A 24,319-nucleotide genomic window follows, 5' to 3' on the forward strand; every position below is an offset into this window, starting at 1 on the left:
ATCCGAGGAAAAGATTAATGCAGTAGCTTTACATCGATAAGCAATGAAATATGCTGTTGAAAAGTCCCAGTGAACAACTGAGTTCCAGCACAGCATTAATGCTGTTTGTAACAGAAATGAACCATGTGTAGAGCTAAGATTTGCTAAATGTGATTAATAAGAGTGATTAAAAGTAGCCTGTGTGACGTACAGCACTGTATGTTTGATGTTTGAGTCCATTACACACCAAACACTTGTACATGTTTTTGTAGTTGGAGTGTGGTCCGCACCAATAGTTTTTGTAATGGAACATGTACTGTTGTTGTGTTTACAGACTTTGTCAAGGCTAGCACCATTAGTCTTCAGGAGAAAAAGCGGTGACAGAGCACTGCTTTTAAGCTGCACCAGAGGTTTCTAAAAGAGCTAATTAAAGCTAATTTGTAGTCCCTGGGAAGGATGCAAAAAAGTGTGCCAAGATCCAAGATGCATGCTAATGTGGGTCTACTGTACTTCGGGGTGCCTGGTGATCAAGTACATTCAGCTACAGTACATGGAAATGAAGGAAGTCAGTTTCCTGCCCCAGCCGGTGGTATTTGCAAATGTAGTCAACAAACAAAAGATACATTGCACAGTAAAACATTCCAGATTTTATTGGTGAAAGCATGGTTTGAACCGTATCTTGAAGTTGACAGAAAAGGTTTTTCTTGGCATTTTACCACACATATGAACAGTCTTTTCTAATTATTTTGGTCTGTTGTTATCATTGTGTGTAAATTGTTTTGCATTATCCTTCTAGAGTCCCGCTGAAGGTCGAACAAGCTAACAACGCCCGGGATGCTTTGGCTAAAGCAGTGTACAGCCGTCTGTTCGATCATGTCGTAAAGAGAGTAAACCAGTGCTTCCCCTTTGAGAGCTCGACCTTTTTCATCGGTGTCCTAGACATCGCTGGATTTGGTGAGGAACTACCTACATTGCTGTTCTTTTGCTTCATTTGCCGATTTATGTGCATCGGATATGTACTGCCTGTTGTAAATTGTGTTAGCTGGCGCTGTATGAATGTGCTCTAATCCTGTGTTTTTGTTTCTCAGAATATTTTGAGCACAACAGCTTTGAGCAGTTCTGCATCAACTACTGTAATGAAAAGCTGCAGCAGTTCTTCAATGAGAGAATCCTGAAAGAGGTATGGAGTTGTGCATGTTGCCGAGTTGTGCCGGCTTCAGTGTTTGGATTTGGAGTATTTGCAGGGGTGTTTTCGTTAATGGCACTAATGAATACAAGATATAATCGGGAACAACATCAGTGTGGGTGCTATCAGGCTTAATGCTTAATACTATTCAGTATTAATGCAAAACGTACCCCTGTCTTTATATACAGTATACAGTACCATTACTGTAGTAATGTTGTTGTTCTAGCAAGTTCATGCTAGACATAACACAGACAACACACCAGTGACACACCCTGGGCGAATCTCCTTGTTTACATTGCCATGTTTTTTCCTTTCAGAGGAAATGATGCACCAGTCGCTGTAAAACATGGGTTTCCTTGGAGATCACTAATTAAAGTAATGACTAGGCTCAGTTTTTGCTTACAGTAGATCATGCAAAATTGCCTTGCAGTGATAACAATTAATGTGAGTTAAGATCCATGGTCCTCCCTGATGGATGGATTTGCTTTAGGTTGGTCTGTAATGCTAGCTGAAAATACATTTCTTTCTGTTCCAGGAGCAAGAGTTGTATCAGAAGGAGGGTCTGGGAGTGAATGAAGTTCATTACGTTGACAACCAGGACTGTATTGGTGCGTTTCTGCTTGCTTTGTAGCATCACACACACTCTAGGCCTTATGAAACCTATTTTTGGGGTGCAGAATTAATTTTCCAGATAGCCACAGATAATCCCACATTCCAGATTTACAATGTCAAACCAAATATAATTTATGCAATAGTGAAAATGTTTTATCTCAAGTTTTGATAAAGATGTGGAAGATGATTCTAAAAAGTCCAACAAAAGATATATCTATATACAGTGCATCCACCCATAATACAGAGACTAGCCTTAAAACATGGATTTGAAAGACTCAACTGCACCAATCTTGATTAGATCTGTAGTGTCTTGCCTTGGAGGGGGGAGGTTTATCATGGTAATAATGTTTTTGCTTTTCATGCCTTAGACAAGTGGTGCTTTGTTGAGAAAGCAGGAGTAACTTCTGTAATTGACAGAACAAGAAAACATAGTGGGTCGTGTTGTGGCCTGTAGTTTTCAAAAAGTTTGTCACAGCACCTTACAGACAGATGAGACACCATGAGTGGGAGAGTAGAGGAGCCATATAAGGATGTTCACAACAGTTTTGTAAGAGTAACAAAATAACATTTTATTGTGAAATGACCTTAATCAAATAAGTATCTTCTAGAAATAAAGATAATTAATGTTAGTTATTCATTGTGAGTACAGCAATGACAGACTACAGTAAATTGCAGTTTGGCACTTGCAGACAAAGTGTTTTCAAAAAGGTGTATAGCAGCAATTGAACAGTTTAAATACAGGTATATGGAAAATGGAGATCAATCATCTTAAAACTATTCTCCTGTCTTTCAGACTTTGTATAGCTATATTTTGTATAATTATGGTGTTCTAAAAGCACAACGTTTTTTTTTAAGCGGGCACATTTTAAATGAACATATTGCATGTTTTGAATTCTGTTGAGCAAACTCACAATTTGTGAGCTAAAAAACTGCTACTCTGTGTTCTGAACCAACATGAGTTGAGCATGTTCAGCCTGCGTTTGCTGAAGAGCAGCACAGGTTAGCCAGTTTTATAGAGAAGCACATTAGCTTGCAAAATGCAAGATTATTGAAAAAGGTATTCAGTGTGTCAAGATGTGTGGTATGAAGAGTTTTGCGTTAGAACCCATTTTACTGTGATGTCTCTCACAGCGTAACTTTAATGCATGATAATACTTTGATATTAAAATGATTGCAGGTTTTCTGGGGTACATTAAAATGTATAACAATGAACAAACCAGAGTTCCTCTGAGGTAAAGCAGCAAAAAACAAGAAAAAAGAGCCCACCCGCATGATATTTCACCATCCAAAATGTTTTTATTGTTCTCAAGTGCATTTTATGGTGCAGAAACCCAGATCTCTTCACAGGTAATTTTCAGATTCAATACAAAAGATGGGAAAAATATTGTAGTCTGTAAAATGATGGTGAACTATCATTTAGGCATAGGTCTTTCCTTGCTTCTCAATGATTAAAAAAACTTCAAAATTTGTCAGGCTTCCTTTTCGTGTACTGCACAGTAAGTGGCTAGGATTAATTTGTATGTTTGTACTCCACTCATCTCCCTATAATATTTTTGCTTTAAGCCTCCCTATTGAATGTGCCATTGTTGGTTTGTTGTTAGACCTGGTTGAAGCCAAGCTTGTGGGTATCCTGGACATTCTGGATGAAGAAAACCGTTTGCCTCAGCCCAGCGACCAGCACTTCGCAGAAACAGTGCACAATAAGCACAAGGACCACTTCAGACTCACAGTGAGATATCTTTCAGCGATTTACAGTATGGTGGCTTGCACAGTCCTGCTCATCTAGAAGTGATTGTAACTGCCATCAGATAAATGAATATTTAGTCGTGTTCTTTACCTATATCCTATAGTGCCTAACTACAGGAAAATGTATGCTGTACTGAAGCCCATACAGTAGGAACACGCAAATAGTTTCTTCCTGTTTCGCAAAACAATGAACTGAATCTAAACTAAGCCAAAACAGAAATACGGGAAATTTCAAGGCGAGTCCAGATCTAGAGGAAGGATTATCCTGTTTTAGATAGACCTGGAAACATACCTGTCGGTGGCATTGAGTTATTGAATATACAGTAACTGAATATAACGCCACATGTCACAAAAGCTTGTTGGTTTTGTTTGTCTCGTAAGTTAACCTCTTAATCATTTAGTGAGGCAACTAAATATGAAATATTGTTCTAACATAGTAAAAATAATCTTGGTAGAGACAGGAACATAATATCACCGAAAGTATGTGTTATAAGAAGTACAAATTCCACCAAAAAAGTCTATAATTTAATGTTTACATTTAAGAGTGAACTAATAATTTTTAATGTTCCTCAGATCCCCAGGAAATCCAAGCTGGCCATTCATAGGAATGTGAGAGATGATGAAGGCTTCATCATCAGGCACTTTGCAGGAGCTGTGTGCTATGAAACAGTATGGTGAACTTCTGCTTGTTTATGAATCATTGCCTTATGAATCACTTTAAAATACATTTGGTAATGTAGATGTTACCTATACATCTTGAAGATAATTTGACATTTTTTTTATGTGAAAGCCCAGGATTGTAATTGTTTTCGTTTTCAAAATGTTTTTATACAAGCAAGGTGGTTGGTTGTAAAGGCTGTTTTACGGTTTCGTGACGCTTTGTTACTTTGTTTCCAGACCCAGTTTGTGGAGAAGAATAACGATGCCCTGCACATGTCTCTGGAGTACCTGGTGTGCGAGTCTAAGGATAAATTTGTTCGGGAGCTTTTTGAGAATTCCAATAATACAAAGGACTCAAAACAGAAGGCCGGAAAGCTCAGCTTCATTAGTGTGGGCAACAAATTTAAGGTGAGCACTATATGAAGGAACTGTACTGATTAAAAATACTGTAGATGCATTTGTGGTTATGTCTTTGAAACTGGTCATTTTAAAAGGAAACTTATTCTGAGAATTTAATCTTTTTGGATGAAATTTGGATTTGAAAGTGTTCACTTTCCATTTTCATTATTTCAATGCAGGCCTGGTTATAAACATAAAGCTTTATATGTTTAATCCAAATGAATACCTGCTTTTTTTTTTAATGGTAAAGCAAGACATTAAACGTAAAAAAAGAACATTTTCTCCATGAAATGTTGCTTATTGCTCCTAGAACAGATTGTCTAAATGCGTGGCTTCAGTCTGATAGCATTGGTACAAATGGGTTCTGTAAATCTCGGAAACACAAGGGTCTAAAGCTAAGAGAACATCAGAAGATGTTGCTTTCAAAAACATTTCAGAAAGAGAGGCTTTTTTCCATCTGAGGCGACGTGTTCTTTTTGTGCTCCTGTTACCTGTGTTCTAATGCTTCTCCCTCCCACTGTTCTCCTCTCTTTGTTCCGCATCCTAAACATGTAGAGCTCCTCCTGTTCCTGATCCTTTTCCTCAGAAAACTGTTATTTTTTTGCTGGATAAAATAAAGCTGTAGGGATTTTATCAGTCATGATGAAAAGTAGAATCATCCAGAGACGCAAGGTAACTAGTCTCTGTTGTCACTCACTGCATCTACGGAAGTATTAAGAAAATGCTTTTTGATTGAGTCAGTTAACCCCTTTCAGCACCGTTTCTCCTCCGTAAGGAGCCCTGTCTTGAAGTTGTTGCCTTGTGTTTTCGTCCCTATTCCTTGGCACAGTGCAGTTCATTGTGAGAAGGCAGACAGCTGTTTGTTTTGGAGGAATAGGGAGACATTCTGACTGATAGAAAATGTTCGTTTTGAGTCTGTCTCTGCGAGGTTGTAATGGCTAGGACTTGATTCACAGACTTTATTCACATTCATTTAAGGTATATAAAGAACAACATTACATTTTGTGTATGTATTCATAAAATTCGGATGTGTTTACATCGCCCTTCATTTTTGTCTTTTAATATCTGGTGGGGGTGATTTGTGCATTTACAAATATAGGTGTTCTTAAGTAGTATTTGGGGCAAGTGAGAGAATTTCCAAAGTTAAGAACTGCTTTTGGGTAAAGCAGAAGAGGGAAAATAATCAGTAAAAACCATTGAGAGTTTCAATGGGATTATAATTAATTGATTGCAAAGACTGTTTCCAAGAAGGTTTTCAACTTACTCCTTTCCGTACTTACAGATCCTGTCGAATTGCCTGTAGTTTGTAGGTCAGTAAATAAGATTCTGTACTGTGACAAGGAGTTTTTGTGGGCATGCTATTCAGCTGCTACAGACAGCCGATACTTGAAAAAGACAGGTTATTGATTTCTAGACCAATAAAATGTGGATTCAGTGAGAATAGTACAACAAAATAGATTCAATTCATTACATAGTCGTGTTTAACTTTAAAAAATAAGCATTGGAATTTCATGTGGCTGCCAACTGTGCATTGTCAGATGCCTGTTTTTCATGCAGATTTCAGGTATCTGCATTAAGTATTCACCCTTCACAGATCTTTGGAAAACATATTTAGTTTAATTGGATTACTGCCCATTGAGTATGATCAGCCTCCCCATTGTATAATACTATTTTAAAACAAGCTCCCAATCAAATTCCAAGCTATATCTTAAGCTTTGTAAAAGTACCGTGTTGTTAAAGGTATTGTAGAGCCTTGGGGAGAACTATTTTGAATACAGTCTGAAAAGGGTTACCTGCTTCTAAGTCACTGCATGGCAAGCACATTTGTTTCCTGAAAGTTTTTGAAGCTCACCAGTCTGCATGGTGCCGATTATGTGAATTGTCTTTGCTTTTTTTAAATGTGAAGCCATAGGAATGCTGGTTCTGTGTTTTAATCAGCACTTTACTTTGTTTTTAAAAGGATCTGAATTGGAGGCCGACACTTGTGAAGTATTTGCAATTAACCTGCATGTGCTGTGATTTAGAACTCGTTATTAGTTTCTGAGCAAGGCTATTTTTTGTTTTACAGACGCAGTTAAATATTTTACTTGAAAAGCTTCGCAGTACGGTATGTATTCAAACTTAAGAACTTGTTTTATTTGAAATTAGTTTTATTTTTTTTACAACATATATGTCCAAAGTGAAATATTCAGGGTTTTTTTTTAATTCCGCCAAGATACATCAGGGTGATGTTTGTAGAACCTCCCTGCTGCATATTAAACTACTAACCTTCACCTCATGGAAACTAATAGACTTTCAATCACCCAATTCCACTTGAAGTTAAAGTTACTTTCCCATTCTTCATCAATAGGGGTCTAGTTTTATTCGCTGTGTGAAGCCAAATCTCAAGATGGTCAGCCACCAGTTTGAAGGGGCACAGATCCTCTCCCAGCTACAGTGTTCAGGTGTGTATAGATGCTCTGTTGCTTTGGACACAATAACATTTCCTTTCAGATCCAGTGCAGCTCATCACAGTAGATCAATTTAACACTATGATCTCTGTTGCAGTCCATGTATATAAACTCTTGAGTGGCTGGTGGACATCAATCTAGCTCAGTGGTCTCCACAGATGGCGATCGACCAGCCAGCTGGAGTTCTGTGACAGTCGGTCTCAGTCTCACTCCCTCATCTTGTTTTGTTTTCTAGCTGAAGGCATATAGATCCATGGTTGTACTAGAACCTTGTAAAACACTCACTGTGGGGATACTTGGATGTATCTGCTAACACACTTCACGTAACCAAGTTACAAATCTGCAATGGCTCCCATATTCACATTTAAACCGGGACCCAAGACTGTATGGAATTGCAGAAAACAAATATCAGTCTAAGGCTTGTTCTCACTAGAACATGAAATTCATCTAAAAAATCCATATCAATGTAGTTTTTTCATATCCTGGGCTGGTGCACACTGGACTTACAGATGCAGCAAATATTAGCCATATCATTAGTGTCAAAGCAATTGCATATCGTTTATACTTGAGTTCATGCAGTAAGATACTGGTAAATGTGTAGAATGTGCTGGTAAACTTGCATCTATATGACCATTCTGTGTGAACAAGCTTTTTGTCTTGATTGTCTAAAGTAGCAAATCTCTCTAACCCTGAGATATGTTCTTGATCAAGGCTATGATAGCTAATACAGGCCAACTGTGACTTCAGCGAGCACGAAAACCCATGTTTCCATTTCCTTCCTGTATACCATATATCATCCACAAAAGAGATTTGTGTGTCCACATTGGCAGTTTCATATCCACCCTGTCCATATTGTCCATATTTTATTTTCTTATAGCGGGGACCACATTTTTGTTGGGTCATTTGCATCAAGAAACCATACTGGAGCTTGTATTTTTTAGGAGAGTAGAGGTTCTTAGAAAGTCCTGGCTGCAGGTTTATGTCATGACCCACAAACTACAAATCCATTTTTCATCTCTGTAGAGTAGTGCTAGAGCATCTTCACCTACACTTTAAACTTACCAACAGTATCCATTAGTAATGCAGTTTTGTTTTGTTTAAGAAGACCCAGACACTTCTTGTCCTGCCTGTTCTCATTTTCTCATTTGACTTTTTTTAGTCACCTGTTCTGATTTTTAGGTGCTTTTATTTTATCTACAGATGTGCCGTCCACTTTGTTGTTTGATGGCATCATCAAGTGTAAAAGCCAAGCATATCAAACATCAACAAATAATTGTGACATAAAATAGGAGTTCAGCTGAGTTGATCTCTATGCTTATAGAGTTTCTTATCTACCCTCCTTCTTTGGTTTACCAGTGCTAGTATTAATATGGCATTGCTTGCAGGTGTGCAATTGCCACTTGGAATTTTCATGATAAAATAAGTCTTTATTATGTTTACACTCACAGATTTCTTTGCTGTTTTGGAATAAGTCCTCACCTATACTTGAATATACCATAATACAATAGTTTCAGGTGTCTGTGCTACTGCAACTGCTTCTAACATTTCTTGAAAATTTGCTATAATGAATTAGCATGGCAATTCACTATCTTCCTTTGCTTCTAGTTTTCATTGAGATTTTGTCTGTGCTTAGTTAAGTGTTTTCTCTTTGTCATAATTTTTCTTTCCAGTACTGTCAGTGAATGTGCTTTACCTACCCTGCATCGTATTGCAAAGAAACATACAATGCTACTCTCGATTTGTACAGTAGTTCAGCTGCCAAAGGGGAGAGTTTTGGCCCAGAAAGTGTTGCTCTTCAATGAGGAAAGCAGGATAACAATCCCGTTAAATCTCCCCTGCCTGCTCCACAGGAATGGTGTCCGTTCTGGATCTCATGCAGGGTGGGTTCCCCTCCCGAGCGCCCTTCCACGAACTGTACAACATGTACAAGAAGTACATGCCAGCCAAGCTCACCCGTCTCGACCCCAGGCTGTTCTGCAAGGTGACCCCTCGCCTCTCCTTCACCCTCATTGAAACGCCTCGGGACAATGTTGGAAGTTAACCTGTGTTTAAGAGGAAAAATCAGTTCTTTTCCATCCCTACAATACCTCTTTTCTTTCTGCATGCTTGTCTTAAACATCACAATGCCTTGTATATACAAATGATCGGTTCTACTTTTTTTTTTGTTTCCGGCAGGCCCTGTTTAAAGCACTTGGACTAAATGAAAACGACTACAAGTTTGGTTTAACAAGGGTGTTTTTCAGGCCTGGAAAGGTAGTAAACCTTTTTTTTTCCGCCACCGCTCTCAGGCTTTTGCGCGCTTAATTTGGCGTTTTCTCTTTTTTTTTTTGTACGACAGGCGAAGGGTTATAAAAGAGGGAATGCTGTTTGGCATCATCTGGGTAGTCCGATTGCTGCTAAATAAAAAGTGTTTTTCTGGTGTCCCAGCCATGATGGAATCCGTTATGAATCCCCAGATCGAACATCCAATGGATATGTTTGTCTTTTTAGTTTGCAGAGTTCGATCAGATCATGAAGTCGGATCCTGATCACCTGGCGGAACTGGTTAAGCGTGTCAATAAATGGCTGATTTGCAGTCGCTGGAAGAAGGTGCAATGGTGTGCACTGTCTGTTATCAAATGTATGTAATTCTTTCCCTTCTCTTTCTGCACTGTAGGACTTCGCTGCTTCTCTTATGATTGCCACATCTCTCTTTCTCCTTGATGAGTGCTTTTTAAGTTGGGAAAGGCTCTAACTACTCACGTAGACTGGAGAATGAACAATTGAAATAGGATTATCAACTCTCTTTTTACTGAAGTGATATGGTTGCAGTGCACACAGTAATAAAAAAAATATTTTCTATTAAAGTTTTAGGACACGCAACCTTTTTAAATTGCTTGAAATGTGAGAAATGCCTTTTGTTTGTTTTTTTTCCGCTTACTAAGCAAAAGTACTGCACAGACTATTATACCAAGCAAATGACAGCCCAATGTGTTTTACTGTTGAACTATTGCATTGACCTATTAGTACAAATATAGCACAGAAGGGCACACACTATTATTTAGCTTCAGAGGAACTATTTCTCCATTTATTTGGTATAACAAAACTAATTTCAGTTTATGGCTTACGTGAGTACAGAATGAGTGCAGCTAATAGAATTTTTTTAAGCTTAATATCTGTATTCTATTAACGTCTCTCTCCACAGAAGTATTTCATATATATATATAAATTGCATTGGTTGAAAATGCTCTGTCTGATGATCTGTGGACAGATGTTGCCTCTTCTTTCCTGTAGTGAAGAACAAGATGAAATACCGGGCGACTGCTTGCATTAAGATGCAGAAGACTGTCCGCATGTGGTTGTGCCGAAAAAAGCACAAGCCTCGGTAGGTGTCACCTTTTGAAAAACATTTCACGTGCCACTCTTCCTGACTAGTTATCAGCTAGTGTGTTAATTAAAATAATTCTGTAACGACTTTTCTTTATCTTTTTTTTCCCCCACCACCTGTTTGTCGTCCTGCTCTCGTCATAAAATTCACTTTGCGTTTTGTCTTATCCGGCAGCATCGATGGCCTGGTGAAGGTGCAGACTCTGAAGACGAGAATGGGCAAGTTCAATGAAGTCGTCAATGCGCTGAAGGAAGGAAAACAAGAGATGAGCAAACAGGTTCAAGACCTGGAAACATCCATCAACAGCCTCATGGCTAAAATTAAGGTACGTGACCAGCAAGTACATTAGGGGGTTCGCTGAGGTAGCGTTCCAAGTTTCTGCAGTGCCAGTTGAAACAAAACATTGTAATTCAACATTACCCTAAAATTTCTCATTTCAGGTCAACTGTGTTATTTCTCAGGCATTGGCCAAAGTGCCTCTCTTCTTTTGAAAAATGTTTTATTAGACATTATTGAAATATAATCATTTATTGGAAATGTTGTCCTACCATGTGTCACACTGAGCGCCGGCTCAGCCAAGCAAGTCACTTGTATGCGTTCATACAAGGGGTGCCAATAATTAAATCATTAGCTCCATATATATCTTTTAAACTGCTGACAAGTGTTGGGCCCATCGTCTACAATGAGTTAATTCACTTGATAACTGTTGCTGCTCATTTGGGTGTATTTAACTGAACAGCACTTTAATCAAAACTAAATGAAATAGAAAATGCCAATAATTTGCATGAAAGGTTTTAATCCTTGAAGTAATAAATGAAAAGTATACTTTTTACATTATGTTACTAACCTGCAATGCCCTGTATTTTTTTGAGGGGTAATTTACTCACTTCAGATGCTTTGTAAATAATGCTTATTATGTGCTATTGGCTACAATCCAATTGACTTCAAAGGATGTAAATGTTTATTGACAGGTTGGTCAGGGAGAGTGAATTTTAAAACTTTATTAATCAATGGTGGTGCTGGTTTACTTAAACATACATGTGATCTTAGTGAATAGAATTCTCCTTTCCTCAAAAGAATAGAATTTCACATTTCACATTTTCCTCAAATGCTATACTGTATATAATCATACTTAGATGATTGATTTATTTGGATCCTGCCTTTAGGAAACTTTAACTTCCATTCCAAGTACACCATTAAATGCCTCACATAGACACGTAATTGCTTGAAACCATCACAGAAAGTTGATAATACTGTTCCAGAGAGGCTATTTGTTTTTATATCTCATTTGCCAATTTAGAAAAAGTTCAGTTTGGAGTTTTCTTCCAGTAAAGAAATGTTATTAACTGGTAACGAAATTGTGAAGAAGAAGGTTGTTTGGGAAATGAGTTGCTTCCTGCTGTTGGGTTTACAATAGATAATATTGGGTAGATAGTGTTAAGTTTGTTTGAAGTTTTTTGAGTTTGTTGAAAACCATTTCTCGATTTTGCATTAAATGAAGAGATTCTGGTCTGTGTGTTCTAGCAACACTTAAAAATGAAAAGTAGGTGGCTGCTGTATGTGAAAATTAGGTCTTGTGATTTCAGACAAAGTACTTTCTTTATACTGTACATATTCAAGTCCATTTTGGGGGAGACAGGGGGGGGGTTGATGATTGTACAGAATATTCAGTACTTATTAACCCCATTCTTGCACCAAAACCGTATGTAGATCTGGATACGTTCCATGTTATCGCCAGCCTCAAGTAAGGACGTGTGCATGAAGATTTCGGAGGGTTTCTGTGTGACGGTCCGTCGCCACTGCCCTCTCTTAGGGGACAGTGCTGAGCCGCGAGGAGATCGACCGGGAGTACCAGGGGCTGGTGAGGCGCTCGGAGCAGCTGCTGGGCGACATGCAGAAGAGGAAGCAGCAGGAGGAGGAGCGGGAGCGCCTGCGCCGCATCGAGGAGGAGATGGAGAGGGAGAGGAGGAGGCGCGAGGAGGAAGAGAGGCGGCGCAGGCAGGAGGAGGAGGAGCGGCGCCTGTAAGTGCGAGGCCTGGCGCCCGTTTGGCAGGGAGCTGTTTTCAAGGCAGAATACCGTAACGAGTTTTAGTCTGCGTCCAATGGGGCTTGGCCCCCTTTTGAATGAAGGGACTATTGCCTCATTGGAATGCCATGTGAAGCAAATGACGATCCAGATTTCATGCAAATGATGTTTTGGTGACCTTGTTTTTAAGGCTTGTGATTGCTGGCACCTACACCTCCATAATGCCGCTTTTGTCCTGTCCTGCAGTTCTCTGCTTGGGAGGCAAACGGTGATCTGAAATCTGTCCTTTCCCTTCTTCAGCGATCCAAAGTGCTCGCCAAATTCCGCCACCAGAACGTACTGACTCTCATAGCCACCTGGCTTTCGCTTACTGTAGTTTGATAATTCTTCATACGAGCTGAAGACGACCGTTCACACACCATGTTTGTGTGGGCTGTGGAACAGGAAGGGTTCTGAAGGTTTGGACGTTCATCCTCTGCACCTTTCCCAGGCACCACCACAACCCTTATGACAATCCTTTCACATGATTTCAACTGCCTTGTCCCCTTGGCCAGATTGGCCTCCTGAAACAAGCAGGTTTGCTCCTTAGTGTGCCTATAAATTCATCAGCACCAACCTCGGCTAAACTGGTCGTATCACCATTATATGGAAGCTCCTGTTACCATAATAACTTAACAGTAGATCTCTCTTTTTCCCACCCATATCCCTACAGTCAGTAATGGAATCTGTCAGGTATAGTTCAGCCCACGCTTCATATTTGATTTTGTTCTGCTCTAGTATGGCAGACCACAATTACTGGCTTTGAAAGAAGCAGTGGCCTTGTTTCACAGACGGCACTGAAGCCAAGAGGAGTCATCATCACACCTTTGCTGGTGTTTTGCCTGACTGCAGGCCCCAAACTCTTGAGCTCAACCATGCCATGTGAACATGTCCGTGTCCCTCATAGGAAATCAGAGATGGAATTAAAGAGGAAGCAAGAGGAAGAGGAGCGGAAGAAAAGAGAGGAGGAGGAGAAGCGACTACAGGTCAGTGTTGTTTACAGGTCACCATTCGGCTGATCTCATTTAGATTATACATGGTGCCTGGCTAAGCCCTTCTTAGCTGACCTTAACCTAGACTGCCCCTTCAGTTCATAATGCTGGCTTCCCAGACATTAAGGTATTTCACCACAGACTGCCCCTTTTGTCTGTCACAAAAAATGTGTGGAGATACTGTAAGTAGAAACTTTATTTCTTAAAAAAAAGCCTGACCAAGTTTAGAAAACTTTAGTCTTCTTCACTCTCCAATATACAGAGTACCTATATTCTATATAATTAGCTGACTCCAAGAATACAGTAGCCATCACTCAGTCTCCTGGTCTTGCATCTCCTCTCGGGGCATCACAGAGAAAACAAAATCAAAAAAGAGGTTAAATATAAATGTCGTTTTAAGATACCAGATACCATATCATGGAATGCTAGAGATATTGTTCACAACTTGTGGAGAGGTCTATCCATTCAGTTACAGAACAACATCCACACAAGCAACATTACAGGGTAGTATTTTAGTATTACTTGATGTTGACATGAAAGAGAAATTTATAGCCAAATCCTTTCTCTAGAAAAGAAGTTAGTAAATTGCTCAATAAGTGACATTATTTGATGCAATATTGTTTACATGGAGTTGTGTTAATTGCTGGGTTTTTCTAAACACCATGGCTTCCTTGGTGAGTGCAATCAGTATGGTTGTTCCAACACTGCTAGAGTACAGACTTCTTCCATGTTTTGTCGGGATCTGTTCCAGCAGGCAATCACTCTCAGACATGCAAAGTCAGGACAGGCTTGTTAGTGCTGGGATAATGCTGTTAAGATGTCTAATCCGTTCTTACCGCAATTGGCCTGATTCAATTACTTAAGTTACTGGGACCCAAACAACTCTTAACAAAAGCATCTTGAAAGAATGATGTGAGGGATAGATGAGGATTTACAGGATGAGGTTCTGCTTTTACTCTGGAAAGATAGCGGTTATGAGAAGAACTATAAAAGATTTAATTTAAAGAGTGGAAGCCTAGTTCTTGTGTGAAATGTCATGTTAAGAGTAATAAATCTTTGTTAAGGTGAATAATAGCCTTTATGAAGGGAATAGCTTTACTTGGCTTGGTAGTTAGGTACTTTATATTGTTTGCCTTCATCGATGCACATTGTTTTGCTAGATTTTATCCACTACCACATGAACATAATGAATGATACAGATTAAAGTCTTTTTTCTCTTTTATTTATTAGTAGCTTATTCATGAATGCTTTTAGAATTACTGCATGGCAAAGCTATTAGAAAGCTATTAAAGCTATGAGAAAGGTTGATGCATTTATACCGATACACTTTAACACCATTTCCAGGCACTTGTCAGTATGTGACTTTTAAATGGGTGTTACATAAGCTAGGACTGAAATCACCCGGAACCTTCAGAGAATTAAGAACAGTTACTGGAAACCCTAAAATATACAGTTTGCTCCCTGCTAATTCTCTTGATAAAGTGTAAATAAAAACTGGCTTCATGAAAGAAATGCAAAAGCGCATTCAACATGTGTTGCAAAACTAAATAAAAGGTGAATAATTGTGGCATTATCGATATTCAGTGTAACTAAACCAAATCTGTCTGAAATAATTGCATGTTTTTCGGAATACATAGTTTCAAAAATATTCTCACCTCAGCCATCAGTGTTTCATTATTTGTTCTTGAGCATTGATAACATAAAGCCTTTCCTATAGTCTTGTAATATGTACAGACACTTTCTGGTAGGGATTATGTAACCATTCCTCCATGCTGAACTTCTCCTGCTCCCTAGCCATTTGTCAGTAGATTTGGAGGTGTGCTTTAGGTCATTATCCTACTATTGAAAGATATCCTGCTGAAAGTCTATTTGTGAACAGGCTTAAGTGTCTTAGCATTGTGAGCCTGCTCTTTGGGATACATACAATAATAAATACTAATTCTGTTATTTCACCGCAAATTGGTCAAACTGGACAAATAAGACATAGCTTCACCAATTGAATTATGGGGAACCGTAGGGAGGTCAGATAGTTCAGAATAGTTCAGTTCCCAGAATGGAATTTAGACTAACACACATCCTCTTTTAAACAGCCCCATGTACTGTGATCTTTAATCGTGATGTTGTCTGGATCTCGGTATAACATCTGAAGGATAGCACCATGGACGTCACAGTGACTGGAGTCACCACTCTGGGGTGCTGGTTTGGAAATTTAGGTCCAGGTGGAAGAGCACCACCTACTGGTCAACCAATTCCTCTTATATCAGGAACCTGGTTTTCCTTAGAGGTCTCCCATCCCTGTATTTGTTAAATGCCCGAGATTTCCTGAGAGGAGATCAGACTGCAGAAGGGATGCAGACTGCAGACCACTCTGACCACTCTTCCTTTCTGAACGCATCTGTCCCGCATGCGTGTCCGGAAAGGTCAGCTTTTGTCTCATTCAACTCCAGAACACGGTCTTGGTTGTCGCTGAGGTGCTGTTTGACAGATTCACATCTGTTTATTTTTTATGCTGGTGCTTCATGTGGGCCTTCCTGCCAGGGAAATCAGATCCGTGCAGCTGACAATGAATTGCACTTCTGGAAACACAAGAGGTTGTGCCCTAATGAGGGTTTCTCAGAGCTCTTAAATAGTCACCTTGGGTTCAATTTATCTACCAGCACAGGTCGCACCTTGCCTCGCCTTCCTGATAACACACCAATCATTCTGCCAGCCTTGAAGTTCTTGATGGACGCTCTGAACTGAAGCGTCCGAAGTCTGAACTGGGATGTTCAGCTGTTTTTTGTAACTTATACCTCTGGCTTGTGGAGGCTGAGAAACTTTTGTCTGAGATTTCCTCACAGTTGTTTTGCCCATTACGATTAACGATGGTGCCAGGATCACCTCCGCGTGCAGCATCCTTTTCTAACCACTCTCCATCGATGTGGCTGCCAGAAGTTCTAGAAAATACCAGAGGATGGTCCAGTATTGCTTTTACAGCATTTATTTTTGATGACTCTGCAGTGTTTGAGTAAGTTCGAGTAAGATTGCGTAATTAGAAAAACATGAATTTATTTTGCACAGACGTTTTTTGTTTTATGCAATCCTGGAAGTTGTCTGATTATGCATGTTTTCATTTATTTATGCCACGAATACCAAATGCACATTTTGCATGTTCTTTCCTAAAGCCAGCTTTGTCACATTGCATCGTTTAGAGCCCACCGTAGCCTTACAAATGTCTGTCATGTCAATAGTGTTTCAGTGACTTGTCATCTTTCTTTTTCTGCATCCTGACGGGTATGCACTGTAGTTTGCAATCTGTTTAGTCCCAGGCGCTCAAGTTAAGATACCCCGCTGGCTTTAGAATCGGGCTCTTCGAGGATGCTGTCTTTCAGGCAGCATTGTAAGACAATGAGAGGGCGTCTCGCTCTATGTTTGGAGAGAGTGTGAGGCTACAGCCTCAGCCGAGGGCAGTGAACTCCTTCCGTGTGGCCTCTCAGGCGGAGATGGAGATGCAGCTGGCCGCCGAGCGGGAGGAGGAGGCTCAGCGGCAGACCATTCTGGAGCAGGAGCGCCGCGACCGGGAGCTGGCCATGAGGATTGCCCAGAGCGAGGCTGAGCTCATCGCCGAGGAGACCCAGCCGGATCCTGGGCTGCGCAGGTAACGGCACAGTCCCACCACACCGGTGGTCGCCCCGGCGCGGTCCCAGCACTGTGCTGCCATGCTTCAGGGTCTACCAGTCGTTGGGGAGGTAGGATTTCTAGTCTCAGCCAAGCCACCCGATTTAACGGCAGATTCAAGTTCATTTAAGTTCATAAGGCCGTCTAAGATGTGAATACATTTCAAGAGGCTTTTGGGGAAAAGCCCTCTTGCTCTCTGGAATGGTAGGAAAAGTTCACGTTTTGGTTTCTAACATGCCTTCAGCTTAACAGAGCAAAAAAAATGTTCTGTAACCTGTCTTGTTTCTTTCCACCCAGTTATGGCGGCTATATTGTAACTCCAGTCCCAGCGAACACTAAGTAAGCCATAAGTGACCCAGTCACTTTAAAAAAACCACAAAACCCCAAAATACTTCTTGCATGCTTTGATTTGTCAGCTACTGTAAATCTATCAAACTGCAATTGAGACTTCTTGCTGGTGCAATGCAATATCGTGATTAACAGCAGCTTAATTTTAGCTTTTTTTAATTGATATCCAAAAAGATTGCATGCGGGTTATTTTATTCCCTTAATTTGTTGCCCAGAGAAATCTGTTGCCACGAAAACCTTCAGCCACCAAATCAAAGTGAAATATTACAAGGAAATCAAATTTTTTAACATCAATCATTGATGTTTGGAAGTCACTCGTCTAGTCTAATGTCATTATCCTCTGTTTACAGTGCACGTGGACGTCAAAACAACTTGACAATGTATGTTTTTTCATTTACTTTCTCTTTACATTGCTGTGTACTGTAAATAGGTTTGGAGTAAAGTCATGACAATGATCATCCAATATTTTAAAGTATTGTTTTTTGGGTGGCCTTAAAAGTAATGTGGACCATTGACCTAGGAGCTCTTTTCTGAAATTTTTTCCATAAAACTGTTTTTCTTTGGTTTAGTTCTTGGGCCAATAGAAGGAGCCAAGTGTTCAGTGTGGGATAGAGTGTCATTCAGATTTGTGCCTATTCACCTTCACCTATTTTGTCAGGAATACCAGCAAGTGAGCTAAAGGAGAGGCTGCTTTACGTTTTGTAGTCTGAAGTTGTTGGGAGCACTACCCATGAAGTAGAGTATTTCTGAAACTCCAGACAGAGTGCAGAAAAACGTTAAACAAAAGTTTAACTGAGCTGATCAATAAAAAGTATCAGCAAGTATCAGTATCAGCAAGCAAGGCAGTCTCTCGCAGGACTGGGGTAAGGGAGTCGTGTAACATGTACGAACTGATAAAAGGGAGTAAATGCAAAAATATCTATTTAGAATCCTTCCCCACAACATAGGAAGTTTGTTGTGGACAAAGGAAATAATAAATTGATTAAGATTTCTCCTGGGAGCAATTTACCTGAATTTATCATGCATTTCTTAAAAGCAAAACAGGAAGAGTTCCTCACAAAATAGCTTGGGCAGTCATTTGTCTTCAGTACTATATACCGTATAGGTGTGTTTTAAATAAAATTGTAACCCATTTTTTCTCAGTTGCCCTGCCTTTCTTTGCTGTAGCTCAGGGACTTAAGTCTATACTGTACCGGTGGATCCCGGTAAAGTTATTGTTTACCGTGACTTACAGTATGGATACCACTGACTGTTAGTCGGCAGGAACAGCTTTTATCATCTTCCCTTCTCTCTGGCTAGCCCTTTTCTGTATTTTAATGAGTATTAACAAGAAGGACAAGTGAATGGTTTGTTGTTTACCACTGCATAAAGGCAAAGGCATGAGCTCATTAGTGAGTGGGCTGTCCGTACAAAAGGCACTGCGTCTACCGACGTCAGACCCTGAAAGAAGGGTAAAAATGTGCACTCCAGGCCGCCTTGGCTTGTTAAAAATTAGATTTAGTGAAATTTTATTTAATTTATTTTTTCCACTTTTCTGTGCCAGATCTGTCCAATGAACTAAAATATTTTTTGAACTGTCACAGCTAATGATATTTTGTAGCATCATCATGTGGTGGCAGACTTGGTTAATAAATTCACCCCAGGATCTGGATTTGCTTTCATTGCACCTTTTGGCAGATGGATGCCTGGCTCGTGCTTTGTGCCAGCTAGAGAATAAATCCTTATCAAAGAGATACTCCTGATCTCAAAAAGGTTGAAGCTGTCTCTAATGGATTGTATCAGAAAATGACCATCCGTTTAAAATAACCACATTATAACTTGTTTATTGCATAATTATAATATCCTTTTAGGGAGGAAATGGCCAAAGAAATGACTGAGCTGCTGGCTAGGTGGGTAGCAAATCTAACATATGGCATTGACTCGATCATCATCACAATCCCCCCAAAAAATGGAATTAATGTATTGGGATCCGTGGAGTAACTGACATGCCCTGTGCTGTTGCATGCCTTTAATTCTCTTAATTTGAATGTAATTCATTGTTGTTTTTTGCTTATTGTTGATGAAGTGTTGTGTGTTGAAAGCTCAGGGGAGGTGCTGCAGACTCTCTGATCAGACTCCTCGGTTTAGTGTTGGTCTGCAGTAGTGGTTTGAATAAAAAAAAACAATTTACAGTGTTTGATCCAAAGAAAAACAAATGAATAGCTATTTTTTTTCTCTCTAGCGACATTTGACGTCTTTCAAATATGTGAGGGACGAGAAGAGAAGGGAACTGGTTTCTGCATGGATTGCAGAAAATGTTTCTTTTTAAGAAATTATGAAATAGAGCCTTGCACTTTATCTGAAAGTTCTGTTTCTTGACACATCAAGTTTGAGATAATCCACCGTAATAACTAACATTGTTATGAAACTTAAAATGGGAAATTGGTATTGCATATAAACATAATTTTAATTGTATTTCATTGTATGTTTTAATTAACTAAATGAAAATAATGGCAGTTTCATTTTGAAACATAAATCAAAATGTATATACTAAGCAGATACTCTTTATCAACACTTAAATAGAGCAGACAATTCTTTCATAGTTCAGTAGTTTTCTTCTTTAAGACACGATAGCCTTCCAGGAAACTCTTAATCTCTGTACTTTATGGTAAATAATTCCCCTGAAGATAAGCTTTTGTGTGTGCCCCTGCATCAGCAAAAGAAAGTACAATTCAGAAAACAATTTGGAACGAAAATGATGATCTGTGCACTTTACAAGTTCGTAATTTAAATCTTCCAAACCCTATTAAGCCAAAAAAAAACTTTTAACACACACAAGAGACTGTGCCATCTAATCAGTAATTTCTCTGTATACATCAGAATGAAGCTTGTAAATTGGTTCTGTTGTAATGAGCCTAAAACTGGTAGAAGTACTAATCTGCAGCTTTGTTGTTTTTTTTCTTTTACTGTAATTGTGAATGGCTGACATGTAGGCCACAACCCTTAATCAGCTCAAAGCTGGCAGATTCATGATTGCTAATTGGCTCTACTAGACTGCCACTGACTTGCATGACTGCTAAATGTTAGAGTAAAAGATGGTCACTCTGTCCCAAGGTCAGAATGAGCGCATGTTCCAGGAACTCAGAATAGTAGTCGGGATGTGACGTACAGTGCTGTAGGTCACGAAATGGAAGGCTAAGACAGCCAATAGGATTAGTTTGGCAGGACCAAGGTGACTTACCCCTTTATCTGTCACACAGGTTCCTTGTTTTCCCAACACGACTCCTTCCTCAGCTGTTTCACAAAGAGCTTGAGTGGCTGTTCTGTTAGGGGGCAAATCCTGTGTTTTACTAAATGAGGGGTTTCAGCACTGACATTGCAGGACCAGGCATTTACACTCGCCTTGATTCTTCTGATGTTGTGCCCAGCTGGAGCCGACAAAATGCTTGAAGTGCTTAATCCTTCTTTCTGCTAATAGCACTGTGTTGCAAAATGTGAATTTTAATTAAGACATCTGAGTATTTTCCATCCTGGGTTTACTTAGGGAAATTTGTTTCACCAAAGTGTTCCTGGCAGCTCGAAATCTGTTTGTATTGGCTACTGCTGATCTACCTGTATGCGTCCATCAGTACATGTAGTGCAGCATTCTATCATTTTCTGCAAAAGATAAAGAATGTCAAATTGATTCTGTCTGTAAAAACCTCATCTCACAGATATGCTTTAAGGCCGAATATTATTTCTTTATCTAGAGGCCTCTGATGCACTTCCCTCACACTCTACATTCTCAGTACCTACATTACCTACCTACATTTTGTCTTTGCTACATCCCTAATAAACCTGCTTTCTTTTAGTGTTCATTACACTTGGCTTCATAACAATCGGTGACGTACTGATTCAGAATTTAAGACGTTCTCGAAACAAGAGAAGCACCATGAAACTCCAGGCCACAGAATGTTCTGTGTTCAGTATCTAGCAAAGGTTTAGTCGCAGTAGGGGGTTGTCTGTATTGTCTTGTTCCTGTTTGTTTTAGAAGCTGGCTGGTCAGTGCAAGTGGTGTGGCAGTGGTTAATTATTCAAGGTACATCTGCCTTCTTCAAGAGGGTCTTTTATCTACCTGCGCAAGAAGTCAGAATGAAGAAAGACTGTGCTTACATGGAAGATTATGCTCTAAATCACACAGCTCACATTATACAATCATTTTAAAGATACAGAGCTGCAAACCTGTTATTAAAGGATGTGATGTGAAATGCAAGATTCATTTATAATTATAAGTGTTTTTTAAAGCTCACACCAAAAGCGGAGAGTCTTTTTCTTTTCAGGTCTGCTAAAAGCATATGTGTACACAAATCCATTGAAATGTGCTGCTGTAAATAGATTTAATACTCTGTCATGTTGTTTGATTTTTGTTATTGAAGGACAAAGGAAGGTGAGATTCTCGTTTTCTCCAAGACCTTTAATACAAAAGTAAAATCAGCATTGTACGTAAACACAAACGTTGTTGTATTTCATTTTGGAAGCAGAATTGACAACATATTTCCTGCAGGGTGTCAGTCCTGTAGGTTTTATGCTCCTTTTTTAAATCTTCTTCCATCCCCAAACCTACTGTATATGATGCTTATTTTGTAAACCTGGTAAGGCTTAATAGTTTCAGCTTGCATTTAAGACTCTGAGGTAAAACTGAAACACTTCATTGCTGTAGTTCACAAGGATTTCCTCCCACTGTTTCAAAGCCTGTGTGGGTTGTGTTACAAGACCACTGTAACCAAGTGCTCTGAGCCACTATTTGACTTGTGTGTCATTTCCTTTGACAACGGCAGGGGTCCACAGGTGCAGGCAACGAAGGCAGCAGCTGGCACTAAGAAATATGAGCTGAGCAAGTGGAAGTATGCAGAGCTTCGGGATGCTATCAACACCTCCTGCGGTAAGAGCTGCACTCAGGAGTGCGTCTGTGCGAATCCTTGAAAATGAGAAGTTTCAAATGCGCCATTCAGAGGATGAAACTTATGTTATCACATCTAAATCACTTTCCCCTTGACTTGGTGCTAGGGTTATTGCTACATCGATATTAGAAAACTCTGGTTGTGGTTAAGAAATGGTGTTGTTAAAAATGCAACATCAGTTTAAAAGCTGCAGTCCAGTAATATTTTCTTATTTTTGTTTTTTCTTATTAATGTTGAAATTATTTAATAACACGGTTCCCTGTCAACAGTGGGAACTATTTTTTTTCCACGTTAATTATCCAATGTAAACAAGATTTAAGGGGGAGAGTTGTGAAGGCTCCTACTGTACCTGTCTGACTCCAGAAGCACGATTTTCAGGTTGCTATTTTAAAGATGTTTGCTTTGTAATGTTTCTTGTCAGAGTTCATAATGCTCATGAGGAAGAGCAGCACTGCAGGAAACAGCAACAAGTATTTAGGACAGAAAATGGCAATACTAGGGTAAATGAAGGATGCCAAGTATATTGAAAGGGAGGGCTTCCAGCAAATAACATCCCAGCATTCTTAGGATCGTGAGTAAAACTGCTGGTCCCGCCAGTTTGCCTATAATTATAGATAGTTCAGGTGGGTAGCTGCGTCAGCATGCGTAGGCTGCAAAGGAACAAGTAACAGGTTTATTCCATGCTGAAAAAAAGAAGAAAGAAAACACAACGTTTCGGCCGTGGAGCCTTCTTCAGGTATAACCTGATTATTTAATAAACCTATTATTTGTTCCTTTATAATTATGGATAGTGTGGCTGCAATAGGAGACCTCAGTGATTTTGAAAGACAGTTTATTGTAGGGGCATGCTTGACAGAAGCTTCAGTGACCAAGACAGTGGTCACTGTCTGGTGGAATGGATGCTCTCATTCCCATAGGAGGCACAGTCCATGCTAAGCACTGCTTCATGGTGCTGAGAGATCATCTTTACCTCAGGATGACAATCTCCCCCCCATCCACAGAGCACATGTGGTCAGCCAGTGGTTTGATGGCTGGTGGTTTGATTCAATATAATTTAATGGTATCATCAATATAAGTCTTAAATAGAGAAAATTATCTGTTCATGTACCTTCTGAGCTGTGTCATAAAACTGAAGATTTGTTTTGTTTTTTAAGTAAAATGAACATTGTTTTTCCCACTTGAAACAAAGTTGTTTACCTTTACATGGCTTGATATCAGACCTTCTACAAATCATTCTCACTAATGTGTATCCCCAGAGTTTTTATGTCCTGTGTCTTAATTTATCACTCTTTAAGCCTTTTGCCTTTCTCCTTTGCAGATATTGAGCTGTTAGCAGCATGCAGGGAGGAGTTTCACCGCAGACTGAAGGTATATCATGCTTGGAAGTCCAAGAACAAGAAGCGAAACACTGAAACTGAGCAGAGGGCTCCTAAATCTGTCACTGACTACGGTAAGGCACTTGAGAGGTAGTGCAAGTTTGTTTATTTCAAGGCATCATGGAATATTTAGTATGTCCTAGGTAGACAGATGGAAAGACACAGGTCAAGCAACAGAGGAGCATGCTAGGTCTGCAACCCTTTCTGTTAAAAAAAAATAAGTTGATTTTGCAATTGCAAAGTGCGCTTGAAGGTTTTGAAAAAAGCAGTGAGAAAGGATCAGAAGTCGTGTGGCACAGTGTCATGTTTGAGCTTATGAAAAGCTCTGCTCCCAACCCTAGTGTTTCTCCGACACTGCAGTCCCGCTTATTAAACGATTGTCCTTCTTTTAGAAGTAGATACAGTAGATATGCCTGGAATCTTTATAACCTGGAAAGGTTTCAGAATACAGATATGTCTGTCTTGTTTGAGCCAGCTCTTATGGGCTATAATGTTTGCAAGTATCATCTGCTACAAAGAAAAGAAACTGCCCCAAGCTATCAGTTCCCACAAAGCAGTAAAGA

At 39.6% G+C, this 24,319-nt stretch overlaps 1 protein-coding gene across 5 annotated transcripts in view; it reads left to right on the forward strand.

The window, feature by feature from the left end:
• Positions 1–24,319, forward strand: part of LOC148840123 (unconventional myosin-VI) — an 87,571-nt gene that overhangs the window by 57,252 nt on the left and 6,000 nt on the right. For 2 of the 5 annotated variants that reach the window (XM_088907696.1, XM_088907705.1), the window contains exons 13-33: positions 776–933; positions 1,068–1,159; positions 1,701–1,773; positions 3,379–3,506; positions 4,097–4,192; positions 4,421–4,591; positions 6,651–6,689; positions 6,933–7,026; positions 8,883–9,013; positions 9,208–9,285; positions 9,523–9,652; positions 10,306–10,396; positions 10,574–10,724; positions 12,213–12,421; positions 13,372–13,450; positions 16,933–17,093; positions 17,411–17,452; positions 17,812–17,841; positions 19,312–19,350; positions 22,258–22,361; positions 23,699–23,830. In XM_088907696.1, the coding sequence (XP_088763822.1) occupies positions 776–933; positions 1,068–1,159; positions 1,701–1,773; positions 3,379–3,506; positions 4,097–4,192; positions 4,421–4,591; positions 6,651–6,689; positions 6,933–7,026; positions 8,883–9,013; positions 9,208–9,285; positions 9,523–9,652; positions 10,306–10,396; positions 10,574–10,724; positions 12,213–12,421; positions 13,372–13,450; positions 16,933–17,093; positions 17,411–17,452; positions 17,812–17,841; positions 19,312–19,350; positions 22,258–22,361; positions 23,699–23,830 (2,228 nt within the window). The remainder of the gene's footprint in view (positions 1–775; positions 934–1,067; positions 1,160–1,700; positions 1,774–3,378; positions 3,507–4,096; positions 4,193–4,420; positions 4,592–6,650; positions 6,690–6,932; positions 7,027–8,882; positions 9,014–9,207; positions 9,286–9,522; positions 9,653–10,305; positions 10,397–10,573; positions 10,725–12,212; positions 12,422–13,371; positions 13,451–16,932; positions 17,094–17,410; positions 17,453–17,811; positions 17,842–19,311; positions 19,351–22,257; positions 22,362–23,698; positions 23,831–24,319) is intronic. The other 3 variants (XM_088907723.1, XM_088907731.1, XM_088907714.1) reach the window with 2 other exon arrangements.

The sequence above is a fragment of the Atractosteus spatula genome, chromosome 2 (genome assembly GCF_055471065.1).
Source record: "Atractosteus spatula isolate fAtrSpa1 chromosome 2, fAtrSpa1.hap1, whole genome shotgun sequence".
NCBI lineage: Eukaryota > Metazoa > Chordata > Actinopteri > Semionotiformes > Lepisosteidae > Atractosteus > Atractosteus spatula.